The sequence below is a fragment of the Phyllostomus hastatus genome, unplaced genomic scaffold (assembly GCF_019186645.2).
Source record: "Phyllostomus hastatus isolate PE091 unplaced genomic scaffold, TTU_PhHast_1.1 phas_contig_30, whole genome shotgun sequence".
NCBI lineage: Eukaryota > Metazoa > Chordata > Mammalia > Chiroptera > Phyllostomidae > Phyllostomus > Phyllostomus hastatus.
In genome coordinates this window covers 6,211,029-6,238,699 of record NW_025333841.1, presented here as the reverse complement: position 1 = coordinate 6,238,699, position 27,671 = coordinate 6,211,029, and the positions used below count along the sequence as shown (strand labels likewise).

The 27,671-nt window shown below is 39.6% G+C and overlaps 1 protein-coding gene across 1 annotated transcript; it reads right to left on the bottom strand.

Annotated features, from left to right (window-relative positions):
- Positions 1-23,423: 23,423 nt before the first annotated feature.
- On the bottom strand, positions 23,424-24,230 carry LOC123819061 (uridine-cytidine kinase 2-like). The gene has a single exon (XM_045839366.1). It carries the CDS (start codon positions 24,228-24,230, stop codon positions 23,424-23,426), a length of 807 nt encoding a protein of 268 aa, XP_045695322.1.
- Between the last annotated feature and the right edge of the window lie 3,441 nt (positions 24,231-27,671).

Below are 27,671 nucleotides of genomic sequence, written 5' to 3'. Positions count from 1 at the left end.
GCCATAGGCATATGTCATAAAAGCTAAAGAATGGACACAATGCACGACCAGTCTATTGATTACAGTACTTCATAACATCTGCAAAATGTGTTATATAAACATGCTGTGCAAGAGAAGTGGGGTTTTGGCTTAGCAGCAGCCAGACCACAATGGCTTAAATCAAAAATTATTCATTTATCTTTCCATATTTAAAAGGCAAAATCATTACCTTTGTGTAAGTGAAGGCATTTTGTTACTGCAAGACTCAAATTCCCTTCCTTTGCATTTTTCAGCTTCTGAACAGATTTTCTGTAGTTATTTTTCACCAGCAGGGGGAGGTTAAAAGAAGGAAGTCCTAAAAATGTCCAAGTCTTCACCAGAGGGGCTGAGCCTTTTGGAATATGACTTTACAGCAAGATCTCACTTAGAAAGGTTAGGAAATAGTGTTTAACATTAACTGAGGAAACAAACTGAGGTAAAACAAGTAGCAAAAAGGAAATACTCTCAGCAGGACTGGCACTTGCACAGTGGCTTCAAGAACAGCTGAGAGAGAAACTCGGTGATTTCTGCACCACTGCACACTGACAAGAAATCTTTTTTTGCCATAAAATCACACTTGGCATATGTTTACAGTGAGAAGACACCTACAGGTCAACTCGGGGAGAGGCAAGTGCTCACTCTTTGTTGCACTGCAACTGATTACGTAAAGGCATCTGTTGTTATTTTTATGTGGAAATCTTCATGGGTAAACCCAAGTGTTTGGCCAGATAATAGGAATGAGCAGAGGGCAGCCAACTCCCCACTGTAGATTCCAGGAGTTCCAGCAAAGATGGGTGTGGCGGCCTGAAGGAACATACTGTTACCAAACCAAAGTGGGGTTTGGCTGCTTGCCACCACCAACAGGAAAATTCCAGAGACAGGGGTTGGTAAGGAAGGAAAGAGATCTTTATTCAAATGCCTCACAGTCTGGGAGAAAGGAAGACTCTTGTCTCTAAGTCCATACCCTCTGGGAAACACAGAGGGAAACCACGTCACCCTTAGTCAAACCAAAACCAAAGACAGCATCCAGACTTCCTTCTCCTATTCAAAGTACCATCCCTTGGGAGCCACAGGTGACTGCTGAGTGGTCATCCAGGCAGGTCTTAAGCTTTCTCCTTGGAACCTACACGTGCGGTTGGCACCACCAATGGCCACATGGCTTCCAGGGCCAGAAACTCCACAAACATACTGGCCAGTACATTCTGAAGGTGAGCAAGGGACCCATCCCTTCCTTTCTTTGGGTTTATATTCCCACGTGGGCCAGACCAGATGCTTTCTCAAACCAAACTTCTGTGTACTCCGAGAGGTTCCATCCCCCAACCAATCCCTCTTTTTCTCCTGGCTAGACTGGCAGGTTTCTTCGATACGGCACCTCCCCATGCCACCATTTTTACTTCTATGGTGCTTGTGCCTGCCTTCCCCTGGTCCCACCCCCAATCAGGTACCAGAAGTGGATAGGAGGGCTTCCCCACCATCCAATCATCTCACGAGCCTTGCGCATGCTCAGTCCAATACTTCCACCTGTTGCCATCTTGCCTGGTGGTGGGGCATCTGCTGCCAGGCTATCAGTGTCAATGCCATTCCATTTAGGATTTTTTCTGGGAGGCTGAGTAAGCAACAAACTGTGAAGCTCGCCTTCACCTTAGCACAATACTGAAGAGCCACCAGACAAAAATCACACTGCAGGGCAGAGGGAAGTCTGCTTTAAAAATGAAAATTTTGCCAAACCATTTGCATCTCCTGAGACACAAGAACAAGCATAGAAAATTCTGGGGGAGTCCAAGCTCTCACACATACTTGGTATGACCGCAAACAAGTTACAGATCTCTTTCTTCAGTTACTCTATGTACAAATTAACAAAGGAGCATGGACTACAGAATCGCTGAAATAATCTCAGTGCCAGCATCCTGGGATCTATGATTCAATTGCTAAATCAAAAATACGTAAGTGGTATTATCTTTCCAAACTAGTATTATCATATTTATTTGTTTATTCATAATAAGAAAGATGGGTCAATTATTGTCATTATTATGGGTCAAACTTCATGAGGTCTGTTTAAATTCTGGCTAGGTAACTCTATTGAAGAACAATAACACTTCTTATGCTGAGTTGGCTGTAAAATTCCTCTCTGGGAGAGAACTGTTTATATTTAGGACAAAGTCCATATCTGGTTATGAAGATGAGCCCCCTGGTCTGTGACTGAATAGTTTGAGCTGAGACTATACTAATAGTTAAACTGCTCTCCACAAGAAATGAAAAGAAATTGGTGTTGTTAAAAGGAAATGAGCTGCAGAAGGACAAGAAGAGGTGAAAGGCAGAAGCAAGAGGTCGTGCAGCTCAAAGAGCAGCAGAATCATAAATATAAAGGAGGTCTGGAGAATATCTCCCATGGCTAGTGTTATGGATCAAACTTAAGTAGACACTTTGTATTTTAATTTCAGGTGTGAACAACACATAATTTTTAGTATTCAAATTCCCCAAATATTTATTGAGATATAGTTATACTTCAAAAAAATTCATTGTTTATCTGAAATGTAAATTCAACTGGGTGCACTGTATTTTTATTTGCTAAATTTGGCAATCCTACCAGGGCAGAAATTACAAATATTTTAAGAATTTCCCTCTGATGTTGTTTAGCTGTACTAGGGTGTAAACCCCTTTCAGGGCTGCCACTAACCCATACATCAAGTTTGAGTTAATTAGTAAAAGGTGCCCCTTTCACCCAGGACTCAGTGAGAGCACAAGGCTTAAGCAGTGGCTCATGGGCTGAATTTCTGCCTCTGTTTTCTCCCCAATTCCACCTCCTTTTCATGTCTTAAATCCTTAGCAAATTCGGCTACACACAGTCCTAGGTCAAAGGTATGAGTAACAATGAAGTCCCATCCCCCAACCCCTGATACACACACCCAGTGCAGGACTTATGTGAAGCAATGCAGGAAAAGAGAAGCAGGTTTATTTCAGGGGATAAGCCTCAAAGCAAAGATCAAGTGGCCACAGAGAACAGAATTCAGAGGTGACTAAATAAAACAGTTCTTAGCTCTTACCAAAAATCCCTAGATATTGGAGGGCATCTGGGCTGCCCACTTTGTATTGGATGGGATTAGAGTCCATTATAAATGCCAGGGTAAAATTCAACCATGGGACTATTTGAGAGTATAAGTGTAGATATATAACTAAATAAAGAGGTAGAAGAGTGATAAAGATTTAGAGAACAGAAAGAAAGAGGAACTCCTACTCAGACTTCAAGACAGGTCAACTGTTACCTTCTCTGTGAAGATTTCCTGATGGCTCAAGGCATAATTCATTCCTTCTTTGTGCTCCATTATTCTTGACACCAAGCTCTGTTAAGCCACAGGGAAAGAAACAATCTGAATATAATGTACAACTCTCTCTCTCCAACTAGATTATGAATTTGAAGGTGGTGTAAGAAACTTCCAAACCTATAGAGAATTTTTATGAATTTATTTGAATCAAACTGACAACATATGCTGGGAAGCAAGATCCTAAATGCTCTGGACAATAAGAGTTTTGCAGCTTCTTTTATTTGTTTGAAATTAAGGAGGGAACTTAAGGAAGGTTACAAAGTGGGCAAAAGCAAGGCAGATATTGGATTACAGGATAGTTAACAAAAGTATGTGCTTTCTTGTGGGTGGTTACAATTTATTTCAAAGGTTCATAGACGAAGGTCTATGTTAACTTAGATGCATAAAAACAATGGACAGAGTTTGTTTAAGGCAAGGATTAATGTTTTATTAAAAGTTATATGCCTAGGGCATGACTATCCACAATGACCTGCCTAGTTAGAGATTTATGATCAGATCACCATGTGAGGCTACTTTCCATAGAACTCCTTTTTCTTTTTCTCAAAAAAAAAAGAAGCAATATGTCACCCCAATATATGTCTCTTTGGCAGAAGCATTATTTTGTTATTTCTAGGCATTTTGTATGTTTTATTTTTGCTCTTGTATATAGTATTTTTAACTTTGTTTTTCAGTTACTGTTGACATTCAATATTATATTAGTTTCAGGTGTGCAGCATAGCAGTTACATGGTAGGCAGTCAGACAGACGTAAGCAGAGCAAGGACGGTGGGCCAGGTACAGAAAGTCACCAGCATGGAAAGCCTCATGTGCCTAGCAATGGGAAAAACTGGGAAAACAAGGACCTCAGCCCCAGGGTAACCTTTCCTTCCCTAGCATATCATTGCTCATGCAGTTTAGAGCCCCTGACCTTTCATAGTGCTGGCCATGTGGTCCAGACCCTCCCCTGACCTTTCTTCTTGTGGCATGTCACTAGTCCTGAGGTAGACCCCTTCCAGGTGGAACAAAGGGCAGAAGAGTGGCTTCGTGTAATTCCCATCTAGGCCCTTTCATGACCACTCCCTTAAGCATTAACCCCTATGGATAATATCTAGGCCTCAATTCTGTTTCAGCTCCAGGCCCAGAGAAGCAGCAAAACCAGACAAGTGACTCCATGGCTGACATCAGGACCAGCTGCAGTGACTAATGAACCCCTGCTCTGGCACTGAACAATTACTGGAGACCATGACCCTGCAAGGACACATCTGGAAAGCTTATGAATATGCTATTGGGGTTCTCCCCTGGGACCTCCAGATAAATACCCTCAATATGGAGGACCCAGTGTGGCTCTCTCTATGGAGCAAGCCAGTACCTTTCCCCACCCTCTCCCCCCAGGTACACTTTTCCTTGTCTCTCTCTTTCTCCAAAGAAAGGGCCTTTCTTTTGCCTCTGTAACTTGTTTCCTGAGTCCATTTCTTCTACGACTGACTTAGTCTACCTCTGTGAGTTTCTAAATAAACTTTCTCTTACAGTTTCCATCTTGACTCTGAATTCTTTCTTAGCCAGAGCTCAAGTACCAAGGTTGCTAAACCAAGGCCCAGTCTGACTCCACCAGTATAACACCTGGTGCCATTTCACCTCCAACAGTTAGATATTTATAAAACTTACAAGGTGATCTTTTCCCCCTCATAACTCTAGTACCCACCTGGCACCATACACAGTTACTACAATATTATTGACTATATTCCCTATGCTGTACTTTACATTCCTGTGACTATTTTGTAACTTCTAATTTTACTTCTTAATCCCTTCACCTTTTTCACCTAGTTCGCCAACATATCTCTCATCTGGCAATCATAATTTATTCTCTATACCTATGAATTTATTTCTGCTTTGTTTGTTTATTTTTAGATTCCACATGTAAGTGAAATCATATGGTACTTATCTTTGTTTGACTTATTTCACTTAGTATAATACCCTCTAGGTCCATCCATATTATTACAAATGTCAAGATTTCATTATTTTTTATGGCTGAGTAATATTCCATTGTATGTATGGACCACTCTTTATCTAATCGTCTATCAATGAACATTTAGGTTGCTTTCACATCTTGGTTATTGTAAATAATGTTGCAATGAACATAGGGGTGCATGTGTCTTTCTGAATGAGTGCTTTGGATTTCTTCAGATATATACCTGGAAGTGGGTTTAGTGGGTCATATGGTAGTTCTGGTTTTAATTTTTTTAAGGAATGTTCATATTGTTTTCCATAGTTGCTTTACCAATTTTCAAGGCAGAAGGATTATCTGTAGGGGTTGGTTTTTTGTTTTCTGTTTTCTGGGGTTTTTTTTTTTTGTTCTGTTTTTTTGTTTTTTTTTGTTTTTTTTTTTTTTTTCAGAAATAGCAGATGGGCAGAAGCTCTGAAAACCAGTAGAAGTTACTCTTTTCTAAGATATACTCACATTTATAAGGGAAATCTCTATTAGTAAGGGGGTCTCCCTCTCTGTACCAGAAAGAGGAGGATGACTCAATCTCTAGAAACTCTTTTCAATGGAGAAGGCAATAGCCTAAATCTGTAAAACACTCATACCCCTGTTTACTGTGCTTTGCCCAAAAACCTCCCAAAATTGACCTCCCTCCACCTCTGACATCTTGTTTTTAGCTTGAAATGGCACTTAAGATGATAGCTTGGGACATTTCTGGGAGCTACTCAGTTTTCCTGGGTCTCTCCTATGTATACAGGAGATATACATGTTATTAAACTTCCCTTTGCTTTTCTCTTATTAATCTTTTATTATGGGGTAGGTGGGAGGGTCTTAGCCAAGAATCTAGAAGAATAGATGGAAAATTATTTTTTCTCCCTTACAAGCTTTTTTAAAGCAAACAGTGATTCATTAATTTATTAATTTTATAGCCACAGTGACTGGCAGATATTAACCACTTGATAAATTTTTGGGAAAGAAAAAAGATACTTTGAGTTTGAAATTAAGACTGTGGTACAATATAATAATGGTTTTCTAAGAAAAATGAATATACAGAAACCTCATTTGAAGTGAAGATGGGAGACTTCCAGCCAAGATGGAGGCATAGGTAGATACACTGTGCCACCTAGCACAACCAAAATAAGGTCAGCAACAATTTAGAAATAAGATAACAACCAGATCTGACAGAAAAGTGAACTGTATGAAAGTTGGACAACCAAGGAGTTAAAATATACACATTCATCCAGACTGGTAGGAAGGGAGGAGTCAGGCAGCCGGGTGGAGAGGGGTTGCAGCACAAAAGGCGGTGGCACCAGACACATAAGGCATCCCTGGCACAAGACTGCAGTGGGAAGACCCTGGGCATGCAGGCGGCTGGCAGACCCAGCGAGGTGCCGACTATGAAGCGAGGCACTGCATGCAAGGCGCCTGGCTGTCTGGGCAATCCCACATTTGTGTGCAGATAAACCAGGCGAAATTGGGCAGTGAGACAGACTGTGCAACCCAGGGTCCCAGCACCAGGGAAATAGAGCCTCGGGACACTGATTGAAAACACCTGTGGGGGTTGAGGCACAGGGACGGACTCCCAGACTCACAGGAGAGTGTGTTGGAGAGACCCACGGGGATCTAGAATGTGTACAAGCCCAACAACATGGGAATTAGCACCAGAAAGGTCCAGTTAGCTTGGAGGAAGCGGCAGTAGGGACTGAAATCTGACAGAGAGAGGAGCAAGCGCCATTGTTCCCTCTCAGACCCCACCCCCACATACAGCATCACAACCCAGCAACTGTGTTGCCCTGCCCCGGTGAACACCTAAGGCTCCACCCCTCATTCATAACAGGCCCGACAAGAAAAAAAATGGCCCAGACTGAAGAATAGATCAAAGCTCCAGAACAAATATAACTAAGCGATGAAGAGGTAACCAGCCTATCAAATGCACAGTTCAAAGCACTGGTGATCAGGATACTCACAGAATTGGTTGAATTTGGTCACAAATTACATTAAAAAATGAAGGCTACAATAAGTGAAATGAAGGAAAATGTACAAGGAACCAATAGTGATGGGAAAGAAACTGGGACTCAAATCAATGGAGAGGACCAGAAGGAGGAAAGAAACAACCAAACAGAAAGAATGGAGAAATAAGAATTCAAAAAAATGAGGAGCGGCTTAGGAACCTCCAGGACATCTTTAAATGTTCCAGCATCCGTTTATAGGGCTACCAGAAGGGGAAGAGGAAGAGCAACAAGTGGAAAAGTTATTTGAACAAATAATAAAGGAGAACTTCCCCAATCTGGCAAAGGAAATAGATTTCCAGGAAGTCCAGGAAGCTCAGAGAGTCCCAAAGAAGTTGAACCCAAGGAGGAACACACCAAGGCACATCTAATTACATTACCCAAGGTAAAAATGAAGGGGATAATCTTAGAAGCAGCAAGAGGTAAGGGGACAGTAATCTACAAAGGAGGTCCCATCAGACTGTCAGCTAATTTCTCAAAAGAGACCTTACAGGCAAGAAGAGGCTGGAAAGAAGTATTCCAAGTCATGAAAGGCAAGGACCTACATCCAAGATTATTCTATCCAGCAAAGCTTTCATTCAGAATGGAAGGGCAGATAAAGTGCTTCTCAGATAAGGTCAAGTTAAAGGAGTTCATCATCACCAAGCCCTTATTATATGAAAAGTTAAAGGGACTTATGTAAGAAAAAGAAGATAAAAAACATGTATAGTAAAATGACAGCAAACTCACAATTATTAACAACCACACCTAAAACAAACAAACAAAAAAAGAAACTAAGCAAACAACTAGAATAGGAACAGAACCACAGAAGTGGAGAGCACATGGAGGGTTAGCAACAGGGGAGTGGGAGGAGGAGAGAGGGGGAAAGGTACAGAGAATAAGTAGCATAGATGGTAGGTAGAAAATAGGGGGAGGGCACGAATAGTATGGGAAATGTAGAAGCTAAAGAACCTATGACACATGGACATGAACTAAAGGGGGGGAATGTGGGTGGGAGAGGGTGTGCAGGGTGGAGGGGAGTGAAGGGGGGAATGGGACAACTGTAATAGCATCATCAATAAAATATATTTTTTAAAAAATTAAAAAATAAAGTGAAGTAGGGAGGCCAGAAGGGGAAGCTCTTATGCCCTATATCTATGCAAAACACACCAGGAAAACAGCCTACCCAATTTCTTCTTCTTCTTTATAAAAGATATTATTCTCTTTTGTTTTAGTGGACTTGGCTCACAATGGTTGCATGTACTAGATTTCAATTCCTTGTTGTTCCTGAATAAATCCGTTTTGCTGGAAAAATATCTGGCTGACTTTTTTTTATAGTCAACACTCCTCATGTATACAATGGCTTGCACATTTGTTCTCATGCCCATAGAAAGTAAAAGAAAAGGACAGATATCTCAAATGCAAGATGAGGGAACTAGGCTAACTATAAGGAACAACAGAAACAACTGGGCATCAGCTTCTGATGTGGGCTTTATAAAACAGAAAATAAATAATTTTTCATTTACTTTAGTCAGTTTAGTATGGTCCTACCTCAAGGTCCCTTGCAAATCTAGAATCCTGTTTCTCATGATGTGGAATTGTAAATATAGTGTAAGTAATAGCATTACTGTTTCCCTAACCCAGTAGCATAGTTCACTATTCAAATTGTAATGGTGTGACCATGGCCAGGAGAACTGACACTTTGGGAACCTACACAATAACACGCTGTTCAAAAAGGAAAATATGAAACTGCCAATCCAGAGGGGACCCTGAAGCTTTGATTCAACTCAGAACTTTACCTTTAAGGTGGATAAATGCAATTTACTCTTGAATGCCCTGTTAATTCAATCCTGTTGACTAATTGCCTTTGGGCAGGGGTATTTTCTTCCGGGTCCACATCAGCCCCACAGTTGCCATCAAAGGGCTGAATGTAATTTCAACTCCTTAACAGTTAAGGAGCAATTACATTTATACAGTCCTAAAATTATTTCAGCCCTTGGAAGGCAGCCGAGGCTGATGAGGCCCCTGGTGAAAATAAGTTTGACACCCCTGCCTTAGGGCAATTTTGGAAGTGCTGGAACTCTCTGAACTCTCATATGAAAGAATTGTAAATAGAAATCTAGAAAGGAGAAAGGAAGGGACAAGTCAAGTCTCAGAATAATATTGCTAATAGTGATACATTTCTGTGGCCTACAAAATGAGAGACTTCCTTCTCCCTCTTTTGTTCACATTTTACTTTTCCTTAAGAGTCAAATGTGAAACATTCCCTGCCCATAGGTATCTTTGTGCTCACCCTTCTTCTAGGACTTTACCCTGTTAATTCTTGTTTTTTTTTTCTTACTCTTTTCCTTCCACCCTTCAAATTCCTCTTCTGGCACCTTTCTCTTGGCCTACATCCATGCTTAGCTCTCTCCCAAGCCAGAGACACTTTTCAGCTTCTCTGACTCTTCCTCACTAATATCTGGTCCTCCTCTCTTTCTAGGAGTATAAAGTCTTCATTTCCTACTCCCTTGCAGTTAGGTAGACTCATGTGACTAGTTCTGGCCAATGAATTTGGGAGTGAAGGCAACATTTCATTTAGAGACAAAGTTTAAAAGAGTAGGTGTGAAATGTTTGACAAGATATGGCAGCAAGATGATTGAAGCCTTGTCAGCCAGGTTCAACAGGACCTCTCCCCTGGCTTATGATGATCATACGGTATGAGTAAGAAATTAGCATTTTTCACTGAGAAATGGGTCAAAAACACTGATATGTGGGGGTTGTTAAGGAAATTTTTCCTATCCCATCCTGATCAATAGTCTCCTTTCTCTTCTACTTCACTGACAATTTTCTTCACAAAACAATCTAGTAAGTGGTTCTCAAATCATCCTGTGTATAAGAAATACCCAGAGTGCTTTTTAAGGAGCCAAATTTCTAGGCCTCAACCCAGACTGGATGAATCTAAATACAATTCTGGGTCTGACACTGGACCACCTTTTTATAGTCTTACCAGCTGATTCTGAGTCAGCTATCCTGTACCATTCCTCAGACATGTCCTACCATGAATGCACCACCCCCCATAGTCAACAGTCCCTCACCTCTCATTTATTCATCAACATTCTATAACCTGGTTTCTCCATCCCCTACCCCTTACCACAGGCCATGTAAGACTTCCAGAAACTCGTAATTGTAAAACCATTCAGTCTCTGTCCTACTCAAATTCCCTGGTGCATTTGGCACTGTTATTTGCCACTCCCTTTTTTGAAATTATCTCCTCCCTTGGCTTTCATGACAGGATACTACTGTTATTCTTGTTCCAACTCTATAACCAATACATTTTTTTAAATTTCCTGTCCTCTCTCATCCTTGGTAGAAGTGATCCTATGCTTTTAACTTTAGTCCTCTGCTCTTCATTATATACTCTCTTCCTTTATTAGTGTGCTAGAGCTGCCATAACAAATTACCACGGGGGGGGGGGAGCTTAAACAACAGAAATTTGTCTCACAGTTCTGGAAGCTAGAAGTCTGAGGTCATGGTCTCAGCAGGGTTGGTTCTGTCTGAGGCTGTGAGGAAAGGAAGTATTCCAGGTGTCTCTCCATGGCTTGTAGGTGGCTATTTCCCCCCATATTTCTTCATACATTATTCTTTCTATGTGAAATGAAGCAGTATATGTTAACCCAAAATATGACTTTTTGGCAGAAAGATTAGCTTGAGTTGATTATTTTTTTAAAAATACCAAACAGGAGAGAAGCTCTGAAAACCAAGTAGAAGTTACCCTTTTGTAAGAGGCATTTACATATATGAGGGAAATATACATTTACAAGGGTGTGTTCCTCTCAGTACCAGAAAGGGAAGGATGACTCTAAATCTCTAGAGCTTTGCCTGGTAACCTTCCATAACTGACTCCTCTTCCCCCAACATCTTTTGTCTTTTTCTGGAGATGGTGTTTAAGGTGACAGCTTTGGCCATTTCAGATAGTCACTCTGTTTTCCTGGGTATCTTCCATCTATACAGGGGGTAAACAGGTTATTAAACCTGTTTGGTTTTCTCCTATTAATATACCTTTTTATTACATGGGGATCTCAGTCAAGAACCTAGAAGGAAAGAGGGGAAATTATTTTTTCTCCCCTACATATGCATGTCTGTCTCTGTCCAAATTTTCCCTTTTTATAAGGACATCAGTCATATTGGATTATGTCTCGCCCTAATGACCTCATTTTAATTTGATTACCTCTGTAAATATCCTATCTCCAAATAAGGTCACATTATCAGGTATTAGAATTTCAGAATTCAACACATGAGTTTTAGGAGGAAACCATTCAACCCATGACATTCCTTCAGTGACTTCATCTACTTAGTGGCTTCAATGATCACTTCAGTAAATGTGACCCATCAGATTTGGCCTTGACCTTGCTCCTAATCACTGATTTTAAAAAGTAGTATTGTGCCTTGGCTGCTGTAGCTCAGTGGATTGAGCACAGGCTGTGAACCAGGAGGTCACTGGTTCTATTTCTGGTCAGGGCACATGCCTGGGTTGCAGGCTGGGTCCCCAGAGGGGGCCATGTGAGAGGCAACCACACATTGACATTTCTCTCCCTCTCTTTCTCCCTCCCTTCTTCTCTCTCTAAAAATAAATAAATAAAATCTTAAAAAATAAAAATAAAAAATAGTACTGTGAACCTATGATTTCTCCATAATACACTGAACAAGGAAACTTCTCCTCCAAACAGAGCTAACAGAAACTCATTACACAAATAGCTACAAGGGAAGGTGGTGAGTGTAGAGGTAGGGAGAGTATGGGGACCTATGGGAACCTATGAGAATGAGATCTATCCTCACTTTTGGATGTCTCCATTTAGATGTTCAGCCAGTACCACAAACCCAATGTACAAAACCAAGCAAATCTCCTCTTTCAAATCAATGACTTCAGGTGACCTCTATTTCTATGAGTGACTCTATTCAACAAGTCACTCAAGCTTCAAACTAGTTGTCATCTTTGTTTCTTCTCCTCCTTATTCCCAATAGTCAATCAATCACTAAGTCAGAGTCAACTTAACTCTCCAACGTGTCTGTGAGTCCTGTCTCTATTCTCTTTTCACTAACACCAGAGTAGGTCAGTCCCATATCATCCTGACTTAGACCAATGCAATGGCCTAACTGCCTTCCACACTTCCAAAACATTCTACATAACACTGTCCAACTATCATTCTAAGTAGTAGCTGCTGTAGCTGGCATTGGAGTCTATCCCAACATATCTTTCCAGCCTCGTTTCTTGTCACTTTACTTTCCCCTACTTTACCTGGCACTGTAACTAGAACATGACCCACGTTTTTCATCTCTCTTCATGATTTTATTATGTAAGGTAAGATACTTTCAAGGTGAAAGTAAGGTGTAAGGTGAGTGCATGGAATGTAATACCCATTTCTATACCCACTGTACTCCAGTATGATTTTCTCATAATCAATAAATACAGCTCAGTAAATATTTGTTAAATGACATGTGTGGTGTTCTATGTTTCACAAAAGATATATCATTAATCCTCAAATTAACTTTTCAGCATAGGTACTGCATTTGAAAAGTGTCTACTAATCTCATTCATACCTCAAAACATATAATTCCTCATGATTGTCAGCTCTTGGCTAACCTTACTAGACCATGAAGAAGGGAAAGACAGCTATTCTAGAGCTTTAGGAGCATACCCCTTTCCCAGCAAAGCATACCAGGCCACACAGAGGAAGGCTGTATTCCTGAAATTGCTTCTGTCACCAGTTTCAACTCCCTGCATCTTGCTTTCCTCTCTGCTTGCTCCCTTATGCTTCTCCGGCTTCCAGATAGTACTGCCCTTCCAGTGTGGTAACCTGTTTGATCAATCTTGTGGCTCTTGACTCTCCTGCGTTTCTTCCCAGCTCTAAATTACTTTCTTCTTCCAGACTCAATGTTCTGAGACACTTCCAAGAGACCATTAGGCTTGGCCCAAGAACCTTAAGACAAGGAAGAGCATAGTGCCATTTTTTCCAAGAGGGATCATCTATCTAAGGAGTTCTTTTCAAATTTTGTGCTCAAGTCTGATAGCGGTAACTGAAAACTACCTCCTGTCTTGTTTTAGCATGAGCAGTACAGCTTACAAATGCTTGGGTGCACAACCTTGCATCAATTATTCCTGAAATCCTGAGTCCTGATGTGGAGGCTATCAGGACCAAAATTGATTAACCTCTTAGCAAAATCTCCTCTGAAACCACCATATTTATTGACCACAGAGGGACTGTACATTGATTTCCCCCATTGTGTGTGGTGTCCTTATCACCTCCCAGCATAAAGCTCCTTGTTAATTTTTCTACACTGAAAAGAGAAGGGATTATCTGTTTTTCCCCTTTCTCATTTGCTTAAAATCCTGTCATACATTGATGCTTCTGAGATGGGTGATAGAAAGGTTTTGTCTGAAGGGCTTCAGGACACTAATCCAGACACATGGCAGACCTGGTATCAGTGTGTTTGTTGTGCTTCTCTCTTCACAGTTCCTGAGCAAAAAGCACAGGGCTAGGATGAAAATATTCACACGTTCTTTCCACAACTATCTAAGGAGTGCCAACTCTGCACGAAGTGCAAGGAAACCAGAGGTTGCATCCCTCAAGTAGCTCACAGTACAGTAGGGGAGGGTCACACAGATCATTTTCTTTTTTTATTATGATCATTCAAAGTACACATTTCTCACATTTTGGAGGGCCCTATTCAACCTTTTCTCATCAGCTTCTGCTATTTTTCCCCTGCAAAAGAAAATGAGAATTTTGCTTAGGGAATTTTACATGTAGATCCAGTGGGCAAAAGATAAAAGATTTCCATGGCAGTGGTTTATTACAGCTTTTTCTTTGCAGAGATTATTCAGCCATAGACAATATTCCATCCACAGGAGACTTTGCTTCATTTTCTCTTTCTTTCATCTTGAAAAAACTCTCTCATCAGGTAACATGGACTTGAAAATGCCCCACTTCCACAAAGAGATCACTTCCACACATTGTGAGTAGAGCAGAGAAAGATGTGAGGCCATGCTGCCAAATAAATACAAGAGACCAGGCCTGGTATCCAGCCCAGGCTGGATTGGGTAAGCAGGCGGGGAGTAAGTCAGAGTAAGAGAACTATGGTGGGGGAGGACCCCAGGCAGAGCAGACAGCATGAGCAATGGTGTGGGGGAGGGAGGAACACACCACCACGATTACTGGACAGCCAGCAAGAGATGGGAGATGAAGCTGGCACAGTAGACTGAGTCAGGTCACCAATGAACTAGCTTTACTTCCTCAGTAAATAGGAACAGCAAAATGTCTGAAAATTATCTACCTCTGTTATTTGGGAAACCTCTTCATCAATTTGGGGGTGATTTCTCCCCATGTTGCTATAAAGGAAGGAAGTTTTCACAAATGACACTGAAGCAAAGAGCACCAGTGAACTGGCAACAGAAGTCAGTATGACTCTTTGAAGATGCCATACAGTGATGCAGGGCTGAGGAAAGCCAGAGAAAAGATATCAGTCAGATGTTGATGCAGAAGGAATAGTGAATGGGATACATGGCCCATTGTAGCATATATTAGTTTCCTGTGGCTGCTATAATAAATTACCACAAACTTAAAACAACAGAAATGTATTTTCTCACAGTTCCAGAGGCTGGGGGTATACTCCCTCAGGAGACTCTAGGGTTGACTCCTTCCTTGCTTCTTCTAGCTTCTCTGGCTGTTAGCATTCCTTAGCTTATGGCCACGTCATTCCAAAGCCTACTTCCATCTTCACATGATTTTCTCCTCTGTATCTGTGCCTTCTCCTCTTCTGTCTTTTATAAGGACATTTGTTATTGGATTTAAGGCCTACCCAAATAATCCAGAATGATCTCATCTTGAAGGCCTTAACTTAATTACATCTGCAAAGACTTTTTTTTCAAATAAGGTCACATTCATAGGTTCCAGGGATTAGGGCATGGACATAGATGGGGAGAAGACAATCATTCCACCCACTACAACAGTGTTTACAAGGGGTAGAGGTATCCATTCTTTTTATGACTGTAAATTTAATACATGTTCATTATCAAAGTATAGAGAGTATTTTTAAAGCACAAAGAAAAATAAAACCCATCTTTAACTCCACAACTCTGGGACAGCCACTGTTGCAAATTTGAGGAATTATATTCCAGACTTCTATGAATATATGTATATATTTTTATTAGGCTCCTACTATACTTACTAATGTGTAATCTCCTTTCTCCTAATTATAGATATATTGTGAACATCATCCCATGCCATTAAATCTCTTTCAACAACATTTTACCAGCTGCATAACACACCATCATATGACTGCATCATAGTTTAATTAGTCAGCTCTGTACTCTTCAATATTTGAGTGATTCCCAATTTTTCAGTGTTATAAATAACATGGAGATGAGAACATTCATGCCAGCATATTTAAAAGAGGAATTGGGTTGTATGATACAAAAGGATATTGATCGTGTATACCTGACATTCTCTGAGTTTTATAGTAAAGCATACACTGGACTGCATGGAATCAGGCCAGAGTTAGGCCAAGGATTTGCCCTGAAGTTCAGAATCACTTTACTACTACTCTCTTTCTTTCTCAGAAAAATGCCTCATTTTTCAGCTTCATCTCCTGCCATGCTCTGTCTTATGCTTTTTATTTTCAAGTCAGGGTTAACACAACCATTGCCTATTTTTAAATTGTATTAATATTTTATTAATGCTCACTATCTTATCTAGTGAAGCAAACATCTTTATTCAGTGACGTACAAATACAGCTTTTTATTTTAAGCCCCATGATAAAGTCTGAAATGAATAGCACTATAAAAAGCTACTATGATTCTTTTTTTTCTGTACCTGCACTGAGAAATATATGTATCTAGACTAGAATAAATGCAGAATAGGAGAGGGACCATGGGTAAACTGAGTAAATACAGAGTTATTTGAAAAAGCTACTGAGGCGCCAGAAAAAAACAGAAAAGATTCATGTGAAAGAAGGGAAGGGTTTTCAGGAACAACTATAAGGGACACATGGAAAAAAACCAAGGTGGGGTGGAAGCAAAGGAGGGAGGTGGGTTTGGCTGGGGTGGGGGGAGTGGTGGCAGGTAAATGCAGACAACTGTACTTGAACAACAATAAAATATTTTTTAAAAAAGAAGGGAAGTTTATGTTGAAATTACAACAAAGTCAATACAACCTATCTCATAGTCTTATAATAAGAACAACAAAGAGCTTCCAGAGTGTTAATTAAAGAAAATTAGTATTTGCTGAGGAAGTTCATTCATTGTTTAATTTAAATTTTACTTCTCAATTACAATTTAATATTATTTTGTATTTGTTTCAGGTCTACAGCATAGTGGTTAGACAATCATATACTTTACAAAGTATTCCCCCCAACATTTCCAGTACCCACCTAGCACCATGCATAGGCATTATTGACTATATTCCCTGTGCTGTACTTTATATCCCTGGGACTATTTTGTAACTACCAATCTGTACTTCTTATTTCTATTTTTATTTTTTCAATTACATTTTACAGTCAATATTATTTGGTATTAGTTTCAGATGTACAGAAAAGTGGTTACAAAATCATGTACTTTACAGAGTGGTCACCCTGCTGCTTGAAGTACCCACCTGGCCCCTTGAATAATTATTATTGACCTCATTCCCTATGCTGTAATCTATAGCTCTGTAACTATTCTGTATCTACCAATTGTGCTGCTTAATCCCTTCACCCTTTCCACCCTGCCCCAAACCCTCTCTCTTCTGACAGCTGTCAGTCTGTTCTCTATATGTATGAGTCTACTTTTATTTTGTTTGTTCACTTACTTTGTTCTTTAGATTCCATATATAAGTGAAATCATATGATATTTGTATTTCTCTGACTGACTTAGCATAATACCCTCTAGGTCCATCTATGCTGTTGCAAAAGGAAACATTTCATTCTTTTTTATGGCTGAGTAATATATTCCATCATATATATGTACCACAACTTTTTTATCCACTTTTCTATTGATGGGTACTTGGGTTGCTTTGAGGAAGTCTATTTTTGTGACAATCCAGCTTACTTTTTAAAATGACATAGGAACTAGCAAGTTCTGATATATTTGTGATTTCTAGGATTATTTCCATAGAATTTTGGCTCCTAAAGTTAATATTCTTTCTGGTTTGTCATTCTGCATTCTTAAAGTGAGAAACTGCTAAAAATTTAAACATTTTAAAAGGTTAGTCTTGATGTTATCTTTGCATCTGAGTAGCACAAGGAAACAATTAAAAAGTGACAGCAATATACAATAGTAGTATATACAGTTTCAAAAAATATATTGAAAGTGCATTTTCATCACCCACTCTGGTTGACTCCAATGGTGATTTACCAAATTATATTTTTAGCCAGTCCTGGAAGAGGGAGTTGTTGAGAACTTCAGAAAAACACATTTCAGTCCAAACAATCAACCCAACAGCAGCTTCTGCCATCTTGCAGACTCATACAATTCATTGCTTTCCACACTGAGCCTTGACACAACAACATGAACACTTAGCCTTTGAATCAGCCAATAATGCACTTTTAGATTTGTCCCATTCAGTTATTTCTTCATTCATCAAATATTTACTATGTCCACTATCAGTGATCTCAAAATCTAATAAGAGAGGAAACACAGCTGAAAGCATATAGCCTTCTAAGTATAGTGAGAAAGGTAAAAGCATAGAGGAGGAACAAACACCTACCGTGTTTAAGCCATGCTCAGTCTCTCACCTCCAGAGTGAGATACCATGTAACTTGGTATCTCAGCTGACTAGCCAATGTCTAGACTCTTCCCATCCCAGTTACAGAGTTAACATTTATTTTTTTTATTTCTATTGTGCTTACTATATGGTACATATTTTATATACATTAACTTATGTAATCCTCAGAAACACCATATGAGGTATATAAAAATTCTATTTTGTGGGTGTAGAGAAGGTGAATTGAATCACCCAAGAATTTGAGCCCAGCTTGGCCTAACTCTGGTACTCTGGCACATCGTATCTCATCATGCTGAGCCTCCAATTTTAAAACAGAAAGTGGCTAATAAGTCAGAGGAGTTGACCAAGGTGAGTAAGAAAGGGTCTTTGGATTTCATCCTTAGGAAATCACATTTGTACTCATTGTACTAGTTAGTGTCCTAGGGCTGCCCTAACAAAGTCCAACAAACTGGGGGGCTTAAACAACACAACTGTATTGTATCCCAGTTCTGGAGGCTAGAAGTCCAAGACCAAGTTGTCAGCAGGGTTGGTTCCTTCTGAGGGCTCTGAGGGAGAATATATTGTGTCCCTTTCCATGCTTCTGGTAGCCTCAGGCATTCATTGGCTTGTAGGTGGCCATCTTCTCCCTGTGTGCCTTCATATTGTTTTCCCTCAGTGTCTATCAGTCTCTGTGTCCAAATTTCCCCTTTTTATAAGGTCATCAGTCTTACTGGATTAAAGCCCACATTAATGATGTCATTTTAACTTGATTATCTCTATAAAGACTCTATTTCTGTTTTAATTTTTATTTATTGGTTTTTACAGAGTGGAAGGAGGAGAGAAAAAGAGAGAGAGAGATTTGTTTTCCCACCCAATGATGCACTCATTGGTTTATACCTGCATGTGCCCTGACCAGGGATAGAACCGGCCATGCTGGCATATGTGGATGATGCTCTAACCAACTGAGCTACCCAGGGCAAGACTCCGTTTCTGAATTAGGTCACATTCTGAGGTACTGGGGTTAGGACTTCAGTGTACAGATTTTGGGAGGACATGATTGAACCTGTAATACACACTGAATAAGCACTTTCAGCTCAATAACTACAGAATGCAGGGAAGGGATAAGGGCTGTGATGTAAGGTGACAGGAATCAGCTGGGAGCTAAGGGAGGCTTGAGAATATTTTCTAAGTGGGAGAAAGCCTTCAGGAAAAAGAGAGAACTTCAAGAACTATGGAGAGAGGATACCTGATGGAGCAGAGTCTGCCAGGGAACTGGACGGGGTGCAGATCCTCAGAAAGAAGTTAGGATGCCACTTCTGCAACAAAGGAAGAAGGGAGAGATTTAAACAACTGATATTTATGTACATTTCTAGAGACATCTGCATCACATCAGCCCCAATGTCATCCCAGATTCTCCATAAGCCTGCTTCATATTTCTTCAGTAACTTAATTATAGCTTTATAACCATCCAATTTGAAGCTCTATAATTCTCAGGTATTGCTTACCACTTAATACAAAGTATCACAGGAGCTTTCCCATAGTAATTTCTAGAAAAACAGAGTGAACAAATGAGGGCATAAATATAAAGAGAAAAAGGAAACGTCACACAAAATAATCAGGTTTTGTATCACACTGCTCTGCATGGGTGAGGTTAAACAGTGAGGCAAAGCCTGTGGGCACAGGCAGGGAGAAAGCTCTGAGCAAGTGTGTCAACAAAGCACATGCCTGTGCCAAGAAACATGACAGAGAACAGTCCTCCATTCACATCTGCTCATATTCCAATAACAGGACACTAGGATAAAACAACTGCAAAATCCATCATCTTCATTTCCTGCTAGGGTAAGCAGCAGCTACGTGTGAACTGAAAACCTCATCATACAGTGAGCAGTTTCTATTAAAAGGATGCTGTATTGCCTAAAATTCAGTATTTCAAACCAGTTGTCAAAATTTGAAGCATTTAGATAAAGGGCAAGTACTACAAATTGGTGCAAGGTGAGCATTTTTGAAAATGGACATTTTGGATATGGTGACTGACCAGCCAGCAAAGTGCCAGTGATTCCAGCAGTGCTATGTGGAGTTGGCCATGGTGTGCTGACCTGGGACTTGGTAAAGCTTGCCTCTTGCTACCTCATCATGTTCATTTTGGCACATTAAGAAAAGCTCATTAGGGAAAATTGAAATGCTTTCCCCTGGATCTTTTAGCAGATCAGTGCAAGTGTACAGACTGTGACCTGAGAGGTCCCTGGGTGGCCAGCTTGTCTCTTAATCATGAACAGTGGCCTTAAGAACATAGCACAAAAGGCAAGTATGACAGCATTTCCAGTATTTCTGTTTCCCTTCCCAATTTCTCTTGGACTCATACTCATTGTATTTATAAAAAGAGTTTATATATAGCTTACCTGCCTAAAAGCATGATGCATTCCTTATAAAACATATCTTATAATTGAGCACATACTCTCTACTCTTTATTATCTCACTAATCTGACAGTTCTCTTTTGAAATGAAAAGCTCTCAAAAACGATCTGCATGTGTGTGCATGTATGTATGTGTATCATTGGCAAGAGAATATTTCAGTATTTAAAGCAACAGGGGACTAAATTCAATAAGCCTATCCCAAAAAGAATATGAAGTTTTCAGAAAACCTAACAGGTTCAAACGTTAAGCCTTTTCTCTTCAAGGTATGGACTCAAAGAAAGAGATTTTTGAAATTTTATATCAAATTACAAAAAGTATTATAGAGTCCCACTGCTCCACTGCCTGTTTATAATTCAAATATTCTATTTTCAAAGTAGAGTTCATATGAAGAAACAAACCACAGAAACAATGCCTGTGGAGTAATGCAGTAAGACAATTTCCTGCTTGGTTTTCTTTTTTCCCTTCTCTCTTCTCCTTTTGGGATCTAAGAGGCAATTAGTGTTGTCTGTATGCACTCTGGTTAACCATGGCAGAACTCAATTCAGAAAGTCCAACTGTTGCTCGCTCACACCAATTAAAGGGCTCTGTGCTTAAATATGCTCCAGGCCATATTTCATAAATGAGCCTTTCTGACCAAAATTCTCAGGTGGGGAAAGGCACTGAAAATTAATTAGTACTATTCCTGGGCACCAGTGAAGATGCTGCAGTGCCACTGTGCTTTAGGAAAGCTCACCTGGGACTTGAAGCTATGCTCAGAATTTGCATCAGCTCACTGATTTTCTAAATTGATTCTTACAAATGACAGATACTGACAGACAAGTTTCAGGGAAGGTAAAAGTCAAAGAGCAAGGAACCAAAAGTTGGGCTGAGCTTTCAGTTCATAATACACATGGCCTTGACCTTCCACTTCAGAAGATATTTGTATAGCAAGGATAGTGACTGAAGTTAAAAACAGCTTTTGGATCCTCTTTTGTGTGACCTAATGTTGAATTTAAGAATAAACAATGTCAAATGTTCAATTGGTTGGTCTCTGTTGGCTCTTCTCTATCCCATCACACCCTAACCCCAAATCCAAAAAAAAAAGAAAGAAAGAAGAAACGAAAGAAATTGGCAAAGAACTAAATTGACCTGTCATGATGATGGAGTACAATGATGTCTTAATTATAATACATTGCATTCACTAGAACAAAAAGTGGTTCTATTACAATATTTGCTTTGACACATTTGTCACTGCCCAGTACATTTGCCATCTTGCAACAAAATTATGAGGAAATTATCTCCCACCAAATCTTTAAATGAGTGAGGAGTCCCCCTACACACAGTCAACTCTGAAGCCCTCCTTCTGAACTGAGGAGAGTGCAAGGTCTAACAGTGATGGGGCTCCTGGAAACAACAAATTTTGTTCTGCATTTACTGCATCAGCCATATACCTAGGGTCTCTCAGATCACCTCAGTGGCTATTAAGGTGGCTCAATATGTCTATTTCAGTCTTCCCAAACTCATTGATCTTTAAATGTTAGAGGGTCACATGTCCCAGTGTTCACACATCTTCCCTTCTCTACACTTACTCCCCTGGTGAATTCATCTGTTTCATATTTTTGTTTTATTTTTTATTTTATTTTTATTGTTGACACTATTAGAGATATTCCCCATCTTTTCATCTATATGCTGACATCTCATATATATGGTGTGACAAGAGTAGGTTGTGAGTATGTGAAATGAAACACCACTTATTCTTAATATTACTATTTACTTATTGTATTATTTTCCATATGAACAACTGTAAAACTACTCTTGCCCCATCCTTTGTGTATGGGGGTGGGGGATGTATATATATTTTTTGAAGCCCAGATATGTATATCCACCTGCCTCAATAGCTCCATTTGAATATATAATAGGCATCTCAAATTGAACATGTCCAAAACCAAAACGTAGACTTTCCTCCTAAACTTGTTCCTCCTCAATTTTCTCCATCTAAATTCATAACAATCCCATCATTCCTGTTGTTCTGGCAAAATCCTTACAGTCATCCTGACTTCTCACAGTCACACTCCATGAGAAGGAACCCATCAGTAATACCTTCAGAATACATCTGGAACCCCTTCTCTCTTACTGTCCTGGTCCACCGCAGATTGTTGCTTCTGCCATGGCTTCTTTAAGTCTGTTTTCAACACAGCAGGCGGAGTTATCCAGTTAACAAATGTCAGATCATATTGCTTCTCTGTGAAAACCCTTGTACTGGGCTCCAACCTCTTCAAGTCCTTGTGCTGGACTACAAGACCCTCCATGATCTGCTCCTCCATATGACCTATGACTTTGTCTCCTACCATTCTCTGCCTCCTTTACTCAGCTCCAAACACCTGACATTTCACAGAGTTGGGTACACATAGATCTATCTCGGGGACTCTGCACTTGATGTCCTCCCTCCACCTGGCCTGTTCTCTTCCCCAGATACCTGCATGCATCATTCCTTGAACTTCTTCAAGTCTTCACTGAAAGGGTGCCCTCTCAGTAAGGCCTTCACTTGCCACCCAATTCTAAATGGCACCCTCTCCCATTTACCACAGGGGCACTCCTTGTCCCCCCACATTCCTTTGTTTTATTCCATAACAATGACATAGATTACATAAACAACATAGAGCACAATTTCATTTATTGTTTCTGTGTCTCCTAACACTTGAATGTATATTTTATGAGGTCAGAGATTTATTCCTGTCCTCTTCTCTGCTTTACCCCTAAGCCCTAGAACAGTACATAGCACATAGTGGGTGCTCCATAAATATTCATATATAACAGGTCACACATTGTCTTCATAATCACCAGTAAGAGTTGGCACGGTTCATCATGTAGGCTCAGGGTCAAATTCGGTTTCAAGATTAAGGGAATTTCACCTATACACTGTTTTCTTAAATACACAGTGTCATAGGAAACTGTGTGTAGAGACAACCAGAGCCCCCTGCTGCCTCCTTCTGTCTTCTGGAGCAGCCAGTTGGAGGCAGACACAGTCAATGCAGCCAAAGGCTGGATTCCGAGGGCTGGTCCTTGCATTCAGCCATGTAGCTGTTGAGATAGCCATTGGTCTTCTGCTTGGAAAGCCCTCCATTCAGGATGTTCTGGATGTATTGCATAATAAGGTTGATGGCCACTGGGTTGTCTACCGCTCTAGGAATGATCACATCCGCGTATTTCTTTGTTGACAAGCAGAATTCCTCAAAGGCACATTTGGTGAACAAAACGTACTGGGATAAAATCTCCTCCAGGTCTTGCCCTTTTTCGCTGACATCTCTTAATACTATGCGGGAAAGCCGGGTGTCCGCATCTGAGTCCAGGAAGATCTTCAAGTGGAACAGATCTCGCACTTCCTGGGAGTAGAAGGCCAAACTGCCTTCAAACAGGACCACTTCCGCGGGGTAGACAGTGACCGTCTCCTCCTTCCGGGAATGGGACACAAAGTCGTACACCGGAATCTGCACGGTTTGCCCTTTGGTGATTTCTTTGAGAGTTTTGAGAATGAGTTCATTGTCAAAGGCATTTGGGTGATGGAAATTGAACTGACCTTTCAGGGCTTCGATCTTCTGCTCTGAAGTGAGGACGCGGTAAAAGTTGTCCTGGCTCAGGATGACCAATTGTTTCTGGTGGCACTCCATTTTGCTCTGCCGCAGAAGCTGCACAACCTTTAGACAAAAGGAGGACTTGCCGCTAGCCGTGCCCCCGCTGACGCCAGTCAGGAAGGGCTCACTGTGGCAGTTGGTGAGTTTGTGGTTAAGTGGGATCGGCTTGCCATCGACGTCGCCATCGCTGTTGCGGGCCATGGCTGGCACCACCCCTTCTCAATGGCCAGCACGTGCTGACACACGAACCCTCATTAAACATTCTTTGAATAAATTAAAATTCCAAGGCAACCCGTCAATTCAGAAGAATGAGATAAATGTATTAAAGTAACTAAACGTTTATTAGAATGTTAAGTCCAGCCAAATATTTACTATTTGTAGGGGAAAAGCGTGTGTGTGTGTGTGTGTGTGTGTGTGTGTGTGTGTGTGTGTGTGTGTGAGCTAGAGAGAGAAAGAAACACAGAGAAAAAGAGACAGAACCTTTGAAGCAATAGAGACAGAAAAGGAGATGGGGTAACTAGGCAGAGATGCTCCCAGCCCCTGAGGCCCCATCAAAGCCAAGGCCAATTTTGCAGGCCTAATGTTTTATAAAAATAACTTGCAAAGTTATGATGAAGTATTATTGACAATCCAATAAGCCATAAAAAAGGCAGATTCATCCAACCCCAGGCTAATTTTTTTCATTGTGCTACATAAAAGGGCTATAATCAGTTACAGCTATAAACAGAATTACCAAGTCTGATTATTTTTTATCTGGTACTTCATCATCAATAGAAAAACATACTAGACTCAATAGAAGGAAAATGTAAGTGCTATAAGAACAAAATGTGGTTTAAAAAATTAATAATCATGTTTGCCTATTCTACTGTAAAGCCCTGCCTTTCTTACCACTCATTTCTGCCATTGGAGTAGAAAAGCTATCTCCCCCCCTTCCAAAAATTAAAATCAGGCACTTCATCTCAACCTGCATTTTTTTTACCATTTCATATTTTTCTTCCCAGACATGTTGTACCATGACAGAATTTCTCAGATGAAAGCAGAGTTCAAGATAAGTTACTATGCATACATCTAATTAAATATTTTAGAAAAATAGGTCTTTTGATCCAGTAAGAATTCAAAAATTTACTTATTTTTGTCTACTAAAAGTAAAATCGGGGTCATTAAGATGGCTGAACAAAGAATAACTAAGCTGGTTCAGACATCGACTCAGCTTGTGTTACAGCAGAATGAGATAAAGGCAAGAACACTAGCCAGTTTTTAAGAGTCTTGGTTTCTATACCTACAAGACAATTACTCTTTTGCCTGCCTATCTCAAATGGTTGTTGTGAGATCCAAATATGAAAACGAATGGGAGTGGGATCTATCAATTTTAAAATGCTGCCCACATATAAGCCAAAGTATTGAATACTTGAAAACTAGAAGGAACCTGCTTCTACTTGATTCCCAAGATGGGAGAGCAAATGGAATTGTTTAAATCTAGAAACATTTGGCCCCCAAAGACAATGAAATGCTTTAAAAATCAAAAGAACATTGTTGTGTTGAAACACTCAAAAATTCCTTTTATGTTTCATCTGCTATAATGTATTATCTTTGGAGGCAATATGATGCTTCCCTTCTAAAAATGTCACACCTTTGACAATAATAATTTAGGAATTTCAGACAATTCAATGAATTTCTCTTAGAACATCCTTTTAAAAAATTATCAAGTATAAATCTTTTACTCTCAATTTGTGTCACAACAATTGATAACCAGAATATCTGGCTGACTTGTAATTGCCTACATCCTACCAACATGGCTCTTGATTCTAGAATGCAGGGGGGAAGCAACTACCTTTATAAAAATCAGAGATACATATTGAAAGTCAGCTACTTATATAGCATTATTTTCTTATATGTGAAAAACCTTAATACCTAACCTGGGTAGAATGGTGTCCTCTCTGTTCCCTTTTATCCATGTAGTCACAATATGCTATACAATTGTACCTCATTTTCCATGAGCTCCTTTCCTCATTTGCAGATTCTTACACAGAAAGTATGCCAAGTGATTATCATGGCACCCTCTAGTTAGAATTCAGAAAGAGATTAAGTACAACTTAACATGTTTCTGCAGTTGAACTATGAGAGGGTTTACTTCACAAATCATCCACTAGTGCAATCTAAATCTCAAAACTATAAAATGGAAAAAAGTCAAATCCTTATGCTGTCAGTTATAAGACTGAGCTCCAGTAAACCTGTATAAGTAGGTCAACCAGTTGTACCTCAACATCCCAGCTCTGTAGGTTTCCCTGATGCTTTCTCTTGCTTTCTTTATTCAAAGGCAGCAAAATTACTGATAATAAGTACAAACATTAGCTTCCACCCTATTATGATACACAGTTGGCAGAAATCAAAGATGAAAGAAAAGTACTGTTTATTTTATCAAGTGCCTACAATGTGACCAGCAGTTTAGACATCATTTCACTCATTTATTCATTTGTTTCTTCACAATGACCTCTAAATATCAGACAACCCAAAATAAACACAGCAGACAACGTTCCTACTTTCAGGTAGATTACAATCAAGTTTAAGAAAAAGACATTTAAAAATAATCACACATCTTCTGTGGCTGGTTAGAGCATAATAAATCACAACAAGTAAATACTCCTACTATAATAATTAATTAAATACAGATACATCACAAAAATCATATTTTAAATGCCTGGGAGAAATACCTAAGGTCAATAACAATTAGGACTAGATGAACTACAATTTCAGAGATTATACAACCACTCCAAACTCTGTGCTACAACAAAGACATAAGGAAATCCTTCAGCATGGATGGACCTAGAGGTTATTACGCTAAATGAAATTACACAAGTAATTCAACAGAGGAAGGACAGTCTTTTTTAAAAATGGTGCTGGAGGAATCAGACATTTATAGGCAACAAAAATGAAGTTCAAATTAAACCTCATACCTTATACAAAAATTAACTCAAAATGGAGTACAGGTATAAATCTAAAACTTAATACAATAAAATTGTTTTAATGGGAAAAAGCTTCAGGATTGATATTAGTGTAAAAGTTCTAAATGTGACACTAAATGTGTGATCCATTTAAAAATGTTAAATTGGACTATATCAAAATTACAAAATTTACCTCTGTAAAAGACCCACTTTATAAGATGAAAAGACAAGCTACAGTCTTGGAGACAATATTTACAAACCATATATCTGACAAAGGACTCATTTCTGTAATACGCAAAGAACTCTAAAAATCCAGTGGGGAAAATGCAGACAACTGTACTTGAACAACAATAAAATAAAAATTAAAAAGTTATTTACAAATTTTAGAGACTGAAAAAAAGAACTCCAAAAAAAGTCAGTATAATTGGAAAGTAGACAAAAGACCTACACAGACATTTCACTGAATAGGATATGCAGATGGTTAATAAGTAAATTATAAGGTGTTCAGCATCATTAGCCATAGGGAAATACAAATTAAAACACAATGAATTATTGCTATACACTTATCAAAATGTCTAAAATACAAAATAGTTACAATAACAAAAGCTTTCAATGGATTAGAAACTGAATCCCTCATACATTGCTGAGTAATGTAAAGTGGCACACCAATTGCAGAAAATAGTTTGGTAGTTTATTTAAA

Bases quoted from the DNA above. Each gene is read 5' to 3' on its own strand.
- LOC123819061 (XM_045839366.1), bottom strand. From the start codon at position 24,230: ATGGCCCGCAACAGCGATGGCGACGTCGATGGCAAGCCGATCCCACTT.